The 9424-nt window shown below is 36.6% G+C and overlaps 1 protein-coding gene across 1 annotated transcript; it reads right to left on the reverse strand.

Moving 5' to 3' along the window:
- Positions 1-1032: 1032 nt before the first annotated feature.
- On the reverse strand, positions 1033-4590 carry LOC150082509 (uncharacterized). Its single transcript, XM_090378658.1, has 2 exons — positions 4493-4590; positions 1033-1234 (listed from the first exon to the last, which is right to left on the reverse strand). The coding sequence occupies exons 1-2, from the start codon at positions 4550-4552 to the stop codon at positions 1055-1057; spliced, it is 240 nt and encodes a 79-aa protein (XP_090234784.1). The 5' UTR covers positions 4553-4590; the 3' UTR covers positions 1033-1054.
- Positions 4591-9424: the final 4834 nt, after the last annotated feature.

The raw sequence follows: 9424 nt of genomic DNA on the forward strand, positions 1-9424 counted from the left end.
ATTGTAGCAAATATCATGTCGGGCATACAGATTGAACAGCAATATGTAATTCGATATTGTGTCAGAAGGGGGTTAAATGCATCGTAAACAGTTAAAGAGATTAATAAAGCGTATCGTAATGAATGTCTTTGTGGGACGGCCATATTCCGATGTGGAGTAGTTTCTCCATAAAGACAATGCCAGCTCACATACGGCTAATATTGTGCTGGCAGCGATCACTGCCATAGGTGTCGAGGTTCAGCCACATCCTCCTTATTCAACGGACCTAGCCCCGTGTGATTTCTTCCTATTTCCACATATGAAGAAAGCTCTGAAAGGCAAGCGTTTCGCGTCCAACACAACGATGCTCGCAATCTTTCGAAAAATGGCTCGCAAGAAGCATTTAATGCGTAGAATTTTGAAAAGGAAAAATCCACAGAAGATTCAGATAATGACAATTAAGATAAGATCTTGCACCAGTCCGCGAATTAAATAATCACCCGTCGTATTATATTCTTTTTATAATTCGTATATCTAATATCAATGTAATGTTAACATATTTAAATTTCATAAAATATATTAAATTTCTTCTATAATTAGTTAATATAGTTAATATTAATCTAATTTTAATATATTTGATTTTATAAAATACATTTTAATCTGAAATCATTCTTAAAACAGGAAAATATCAAAAATAATAATAATAATTTTAATAACAGTAATTTTTAATTTAACAGCAAAACACAAAAGTCCGCCAGGGGGAAAATGACAGTCGTTTGGATAAATAATTTCTAATCATGTTTGATGGTGGATAAATAATAGTTCTCGGAGTGAAAATGGAAATTTTTGTTTAGTGCAACTGCGTACATAAGAATTATGTAAGGTTTTAAAAGAAAGACAAAATTAATTTTATGATATATCAAGAAGTTATCGGACATCTACATAAAGGTAAGGAAATTAATTCAAATATGCATTACGCCAATTTCGCATTAGGCCTAAGTTACCAATTACAATGTCTATATTGTATCTGTGTATGAAATTATTAATACCAACCTGATGCTTTCTTTTTACAATTCTACCACCACATTCTTCCAGCAACAGCTGGGTTCCAGGCCCAACCTCCGTAAACCTTTCCAGTAGCTGAACTGGCTATTTGGCCAGTAGTATAATCGTAGTAATTTCCAGCAGCATCCTTCACACCGCCCATGTAGACAGCACTAGCTGTGGCTACGAAGGCCAAAACCAAGATAACGAACTAGAAATAATAAAAAAATTGTAAGATGGATTAAATATGTGTAAAAATAAAAATGTACTAGTATATTTTAAGTGTTAACTATTATTAAGTTGACTTATTTGAACTAAAATTGGTATACTTACATTTACCCTTCTCCCTCTTGGCGCAGGATTATTCAAGCCAAAGAAATATAGTTTTTTTAATATATTTTCGTTTAGAACTAGTTAAAAAAGGTTAGATTAGTTTATGCAACTAATTCAGGACGGATTCAAGCGAAAAACGATAACTTAAGAAAACCATTCGACGCATGAATCCATCCCCAATTAGTGGCTTAAATTAACCTAACCTCTTTTTAACTATTTCAAACTGAAAACTATTAAAAAAAACTATATTTGTTCCACTTGAATAATCCAGCGCCAAGAGGAAGAAAAGTGTTTTTTAGATCTATGTATAAGTGACACGATACACTAAACCTAGATTTTCAGGAATGACGTCACGCATGACGTCATTCCTAAATAATTATTATTCCATATACTGTATATTTTAATGTTTTGATTTATCCTCATTGAAGTATATTGCTTATGGAATCTTATATATGGCACGTTTCGATAATTTAACGTGTTTATGCTAGCTTAATGATACATGTTTATATAAATTATGTGCATATCGGTTGAATTCAACAGGCAACTTGAAATATTTTTTATAAATTCAATTATATTTAATCGAGTAGAAAAATACTAGTTATAAAGCGAATTAAGAACCACTTTCTGTTATTTTAACTCAGTAAACATAATAATTAATACATTACTCCATTGCAGATTTAGCGACGCCTCACCCAATCACAGAGCGGGTGGGGGGAGGGTTTGTTGGAGAAGCATTATTTTCGATCAGCCAATTTTTGAGGGAAGGTTTTAAACATTTTTATAATAACTTAAAATATATTTAAGTAACATCCGTATTGCTTAAAGCGTTTTTTTTTAGTAGTTTGTCCTTTTTTTTTTTTAAACTGCACATTTTAGGGGAATTTGCCACTGTTCACACATATAGATCCTGCTCGGAAGTTTCCTTTATTTATTTATTTTTTTACATTTGCTATTTCATAATAATTATTATTATAAAAATAGATTTTTAAAGAATTATAATAATTTTAATAAAATCTATATAATCTATAAATAGTAAAATAATAATTATTTAATAAAATTTATAATAATTATTTAATAAAATTTATAATAATTAGCATTAGCATTAGCATTAGCAGAGGCATATGATGCAAGAAAGCAAGCTTATTCAGCATCAGCCAAAAAAAAAAAAAAAAAAAAAACACACCACTCCCATTTCACCCCTCCGTCGTTCGTTCGAAATACCTGTCCAGTTGAGCTTTAAATTTGTTTAGGCTATCAACTTCAACAACAAGTGATGGAAGTCGGTTCCACCAACCAACCACCCGCTGGCCAAAGGCAAATTTCCGCACATCTATCCGACATCCGTCCTTCCTCAATTTGAATTTATGCCCTCTGAGGTGATTATTCTGAGAAAGATGAAGAATCCCATTGGCATTGAGCATGCTCAAACCATTCAAAGCCTTATACACCTCTATCAGATCACCTCGCCGGTGCCTAGTCTCCAGACTCTGTAATTTGCAAAACTTAAGCCTTTCTTCGTAAGAGCAACCCTTTGTTCCATTTACTAATCTTGTTGCCCTTCTCTGTACCCGTTCCAGCAGCTCTACATCCTTCTTGAAATGAGGCCTCCAGACCTGTATACAGTACTCAAGATGTGGCCTTACCATTGCCTTATACAAGGGAATAATCACCTCCTTATCCCTGCTAGAAAAATTCCTGTATATCATTGACAAGACACCATGCGCTACTCTTGCAGCTCGTCTGCACTGCTCAGAGAACTTCATATCTGCCTGCACAATTACCCCCAGGTCCTTTTCATTCTCCACCACTGTCAGTGTAGTACCGCAGAGTTGATACGTTGCTCTGGGGTTACTGTTTCCCATATGCAGCACTTTACATTTGTCGATGTTAAACCTCATTTGCCACCTCTCAGCCCATCTGTTCAACCTTTCCAGATCCTGTTGCAGCAGCATAGCGTCAGTATTGTCCTTAACGACCCTGCCAACCTTTGTATCATCTGCAAACTTGGACATTAAACTTGATATCCCATCATCAATATCATTCATAAACACCGAAAACAACAACGGACCCAACACTGAACCTTGAGGAACTCCACTAATAACATTAGTCCACGTTGAGCAGTGTCCATTGATTACCACTCTCTGTCTTCTGCCACTCAACCATCCCCTTATCCATAGCAGCAATTTGCCTCCAATGCCACACTGCTCCAATTTGTGCAGCAGTCTTCCATGTGCAACAGTATCAAAAGCCTTTCTAAGATCCAAATATATAATATCAAAGTTATTCCCTGCATCCAGTTCTTTTGTGACTACATCATAGTATCCAATCAAATTGGTCAGGCAAGACCTGCCCTTAACAAAACCATGCTTAATTTAATAAAATTTATAATAATTATTTATTAAATTTTATTATAAAATAGATTTTATATAAATATTTATATAAAATCGAACATTCTTTAAAATCCAATAAGAAAATCTGTTAATTTATTCGTTAGAATAATGTCAAAAGTTGTCAATAAAAGGTGTGGTCAGCCAGGATAGTGACAACCATCATGCCTCAGACTATGCAGTCATTGGCGTACCATCTTGAACTTAGGCCGTGGTGCATTCTTAATTTATTTGCTTTTTTACCAACTTTCTCATTTTTCTCTTTTTCCTCCTGAACTCAGAACTGGTGCACTAACTACATCATAGGTTGGATGATACACCACTGCCTGAAATGGGGTAAGCTTTGTGCCTAAAGTGGACCGAGTGTTGGGAGACTTCGATATTTTAGAGGAGGGAACAGATATCGTAAATATAGCAAAGAAATTAAAGGCAACTTTGAATATAGCAGGGGTGGCCAACGAATCGATCGCGATCTACCAGTTGATCGCGGATTTAATTTCGGTTGATCACGACGAATTTTAAATATACAGTCATCCCTCGATTTGTGCACCTTGTGCAATGTAATTTTTGAGATGGTAGATCGCGGCACATTTTGAAGGAAAAAAGTAGATCACATCACAAATTAAGTAGGCCACTCCTGGAATATAGCATATAGAGTATATGGGGATTATATAACAACTGAATAGGAAAAAATCAAGGGGGAAAAAAAACGTCATCTACCTAACAAACTAAATAAAAGTTCAACTTACCAACTTGTTCATGATGATAGCGATTGAATTCGATAGGCAATCTATCAGTACCTCCACCATCAATCTGGACCCTTATATACCCGCCTTCAAGGTTGCGTTTGTCGTTTCTGGTACTTTCCATGACAATCGGTATTGGATAATTTGAAAGCGATTTAATGTTTTATTTATTTCTTTATTTCCTTTTTTTTTTTTTCTTTTTTTTTTTTTTTTTTTTTTTGGTCTTGAACGATCTGACCTTGATTATCTCTTTCACTTGGGGTCTCTTCTCAAGAATGGTGTATTCCCAAGGATAAACATTTCCACTATGCATGAATTCGTCTTTTCAGTTGTAAAGGAAGCGAAAAGGTTTTTTCTGATAAAGGTCAGGGTCTTAATCTGCATAGAGCTTCCTAAATTGACCTACTTCTCTCTTGGAAAAGAGCCCCACCCGAAAATGCCCAGGCGAAATGCTCATCTTGGGTACCAGGATAACCAGCCCACGTACAATAGCGAAACTTCTGGCTAACGACAGCAGTCAATGCATTTCCTATAACTACTCAATCAACTGGAATTATTTCATCATCCTAGTCTTGCCCTTGAATGTCGAAGACAGCTGGTCTCACATTACAGACAACAGCTGGAATAAGGCAACGCAAGTATTACAATGTGTAAAGACTCATAATACCCGAGTCCCTCTCATTATAAAAATAAATTTAACCAATAATTTCACACAAGAATTACTTAATAATAAACTTTAAAAAAAGACTAGATTTTTCCATGTGATGGACAGATTTAGAGGAGTCACATTTTGAAGAAGGAATCGTCCTAAAAGTACGCCTTCCTGAAATTTTAGCATGCCTCTAGAAAGTTATATGACTGCCGAGTGTCCAGTAGTCTGTTTATTCTTTCGAATCCATATAATTCCCTAAAGACGGCATTTGTGGATGCGAAGGAATAAACAGAATTCTTCAGTATTTATTGGTACGTCTTCACGGAGTATTTAGCGACTTCCTATTCGTAATTATCCCTGAAGATAATTGGGAAGCAGAAGAATCGCTTATCTAGCAGATAACTCAGCTGATCAGACAAAAATACACGACATCTGTTTCAGGAATGTGTTCAAGAATTTACCATTCTGGATTCCGTTGAGATATGGCCTTTACCACAGTTGGGCCATGAGATGTTAGTATATTGTGGACACCCATAGGCAAATCAAAAGCAGCTTCACAAATTTAAAAGTTTGTAAATGTGTTCACTATTATCAACAAGTGCTGACAGTAGAAAAATTAGATGGAGATTCAAGTAGAAGTTTTCATAATCATTAATTACCATTTGCTGAAGTAAACTTTAACTTTACACTACGACTGCGGCGCTGTCGTAGTGTAAAACAGAAATGGCGAGACTTTCTACCGATCCTCAATGTCTACTCGAATCCTCCCATGAGAAGTTATTATGTTCAAAACTGGAGGCCGTATCTAAAAAAAGATATAGAAGTTCTAGAGAAGGCGCAAAGTAGGGCAACTAAATTTGTGAGGAACATTAAGCATTATTCCTATGAGGAACGACTTAGAAGATGTTGGCTTCAGACCTTGCCTACTAGACACTAATTGGGAATTTGATTGAGGTTTGTATAAGGCTCTGAAAGAGATTAGTTAAACAAATCAGGAAAATTAGGGTAAAAGAGATGATTAAAACGCCTTCGCGCAACTTGTTGTGGGACGTTTAAATAATACCCTGGCACCTTAGCGCCATGAACGAAATTTTTTTCTTACCAATGTGTATATCATTAATAACTCGTTTGTTAAACAAATAAAGATTATTTATTCCAGGTGGAATTGGAAAGGCTTTTTTTTTTTGGCGTTGGGATTAATATAGGATAGTGATCCCTCCCCACCCCTCCTTTTGTTGGCAAATGCAGAATAAGTTATTTACATCATTATTCCATTTTAATACTAATACTAACAAGAAGAGAACATTAGCTGCCTTTTAGGAAAGAAAGGAACTTGTCTTGAAAAACCCAAACCCGTCACCCAACATATCAACTATGTTCAATCCAATTTTCTTTTTGCATTTTTAATCGGGTTATCTGCTGATGACTAGATTACAAATCCGCCATCCCATGTTAGCAACTTCCATAATCGAATACTTTCAATTACATTGATTGAACAAACTACACAACAAATCATTTTCCATAAGAAGGGGAATCGTTTGTGCCTATCGCGACTGGAAGCTCATTCTAAGCAAAACCAGTAGTGGTAATAGTAGTAGTAATCGAGGCATGTGATGCAAGAAAGCAACCATCAACCCAAAAAAAAAAAAAAAAAAACATTTCACGCATCCATTCCCTCTAAACTTTTGTCCAGTTCCTCCTTGAATTTATTTCAGCTATCGACTTCCACAACAACAACAGATGGAAGTTTGTTCCAGCAATCAACTACCCGCTGGCTAAAGACAAATTTCCGCACATCTATTCTATAACTGTCTTTCCTCAATTTAAATTTATGCCTCCTCAGGTTCGTAATCTGAGAAAGAGGAAGAATCCCATCAGAACTGAGCCTGCTCCACCCATTCAAAGCCTTATGCACCTCAATCAGATCACCTCGCAGGTGCCTAATCTCCAGACGCTGCAATTTTCAGAACTTCAGCCTTTCTTGGTAAGACCACCCTTTCGTTCCCCTCATTAATTTTGTTGCTCTTAACTATACTCGCTCAAGCAACTCTACATCCTACCTAAAATGAAGCCTCCAGACATGTACGCAGTACTCAAGACGTGGCCTAACCGTTGCCTTATACAAAGGGATAATCACCTCCTTTTTCCTACTAGAAAATTCCTGTATATCATTGACAATACCCCATGACCTCCTCTGGCAGCCTCTCTACACTGTTCAAAAAATTTCATATCTGACTGCACAATTACTCCCAGGTCTTTTTAATTTTCTACCACTATAAGTGTAGCCACACAGTTAGTAGGTTTCTCTGGGCTAACTTCTACCCATATGCAGTACTTTGCATTTGTCAATGTTAAACTTCAGTTGCCACTTCTAAGCCCATCTGCCAAAATTGTCTAGTGCTGTTGCAGTAGCACACTGCCATTACTGTCATTAACAACTCTACCAACCTTTGTATCATCCCCAAACTTTGACATTAAGCCAGATATACCTTCATCAGTGTCATTGATAAATATACAAAACAACGGTGGGCCCAACACCGTACCTGGGGGACTCCACTAATAACATTAGTCCACGAAGAGCATCGTCCATTGATTACCTCTGTCTGTCTTCTCCTAATCAACCACCCTTTTATCCATTGTAGCAACTTGCACTTAATACCATATTGCTCCAATTTGTGCCTTTCTTATGTTTAACTTCAACAATTTCTGCTCCACTTTGCTCCCAGTTATTACAACATTAAGCACCCTGTTACAGTTTGATAAACTTCTGGCATTTCCCTCCCTTAATAACTCCTCGAGTGTGAATGTAGATGCAAAATACTTATTCAGATTATCAGCTATCTGAGCAGGATCATCAACAGTCTAACCATTGATATCAAGTGGACTAATCTGATTTATTCCCTTCCTTCTAGAGTTTATATAACTAAAGAAGTCTTTGCTGTTTTTCTTAGCATCCTTTGCCAAAAATTTCTCGTAATCGGCTTTCGCTTGCCCAACTTCCTTTGTGACTTGATTACAGACTAGCTTATAACTATCATGGGCTTCTATGTCGCCTGATAATTTATATGAATCCCATATACTTTTCTTCTCTGCCACGAGTCTCATTAGTTCGTCTGACATCCATTTAGGCCTGAACCTTGAACACTCTTTCTTAATCGGTATGAAAAATCTAGCTTGCTGCCGGTAACATCATCAGTTGGTCCCACTGTATACAATTTAAAAACTGTATGAGACCACAGTACTGTAACCGATTAACTGATCACTGCCAAACTAGACTCGCCGGACGTATCGTCAATGCTGTCAACTTTTTGACACTCGGAATTCAGGGCAACTTCCTTTGCACTGATAAAACTTAGAGGACCAACATCCTTCAAGTAAAAAGAACAAATCCGTTAGAAAGGTGTTAGAGTGATTAGATTGCGATTGCAATCCAATCACCACAACCAGAGATTTTTTTGTAAAAAAGATCTTCTTTAGGCTTTAGCAGTTAAGTATTTTATGCATCGGTTGGTTGTTGCAGGATTTTACGAACATCAACTTGGGTCATATTGTGCCATGTATAATGTCTATAAATTGTGTACGTTCTGTGGTCCAATTTCTGTTTGCTGGACCAAAAACCCTAGTTTCGGGAGAAAAAACCATGTACTCTCTGCTGAGATCGACTAACTCAGCCACGTTGTGAAAAGCGTCCATAAAAATTCCTCAAGTCATTGACGGGACTCGAACTCAGGTCTTTTCCACCCGGTGTAGGTAGACGGTGTTTCTACCATCTGTGCAATCAACGAGGACATATCTTGCATTAAGAGTTTAATGATAATACTCGTTAGAGAAAATCTTTCGTAGGGTATCGTTTCAGAGCCTTTACTAAGATCAAGGTATATAAACAAAGTGTAGTGGTTATTCTGTTGTTTTAATATTCTAATGGCTAAATGATGGAAGGAAGGCAGATATTTTTCTGCTTCTGCGATAAAATAAAATCTCAAGCATTCTTACTTTTACTAAGCGTTATTTTACTAATTCTTACCTTTACTCTACTGCATTACCAGAATGACTCTAATTCCATTTTGAATTTGACTAAATTCTTAGCCTCAGCCACCATGGAATGTATGTTAGTCAAGCAAGACCGTCCATTACAAATACATTCTGCGATCCCTTTAGTGACAGTAAAGGGATCGCAGAAGTTCTTACCCACAGAACCCACGATCTTGCCACCACAGAAGCCCAACTCACTGATCCCATCTCCGCTTTAGGATCATGGGATACATCCTGCAGCGTAATGATAA

Source organism: Mastigoproctus giganteus, chromosome 7, assembly GCF_048544385.1.
Source record: "Mastigoproctus giganteus isolate SK-2022 chromosome 7, ASM4854438v1, whole genome shotgun sequence".
In the NCBI taxonomy this organism is placed as follows: Eukaryota; Metazoa; Arthropoda; class Arachnida; order Uropygi; family Thelyphonidae; genus Mastigoproctus; species Mastigoproctus giganteus.

Bases quoted from the DNA above. Each gene is read 5' to 3' on its own strand.
- LOC150082509 (XM_090378658.1), bottom strand. From the start codon at position 4,552: ATGGTGGAGGTACTGATAGATTGCCTATCGAATTCAATCGCTATCATC. The intron at 1,235-4,492 runs GTAAGTTGAACT...TATTATTTCTAG, and splicing joins CTATCATCATGAACAAGTTG to TTCGTTATCTTGGTTTTGGC.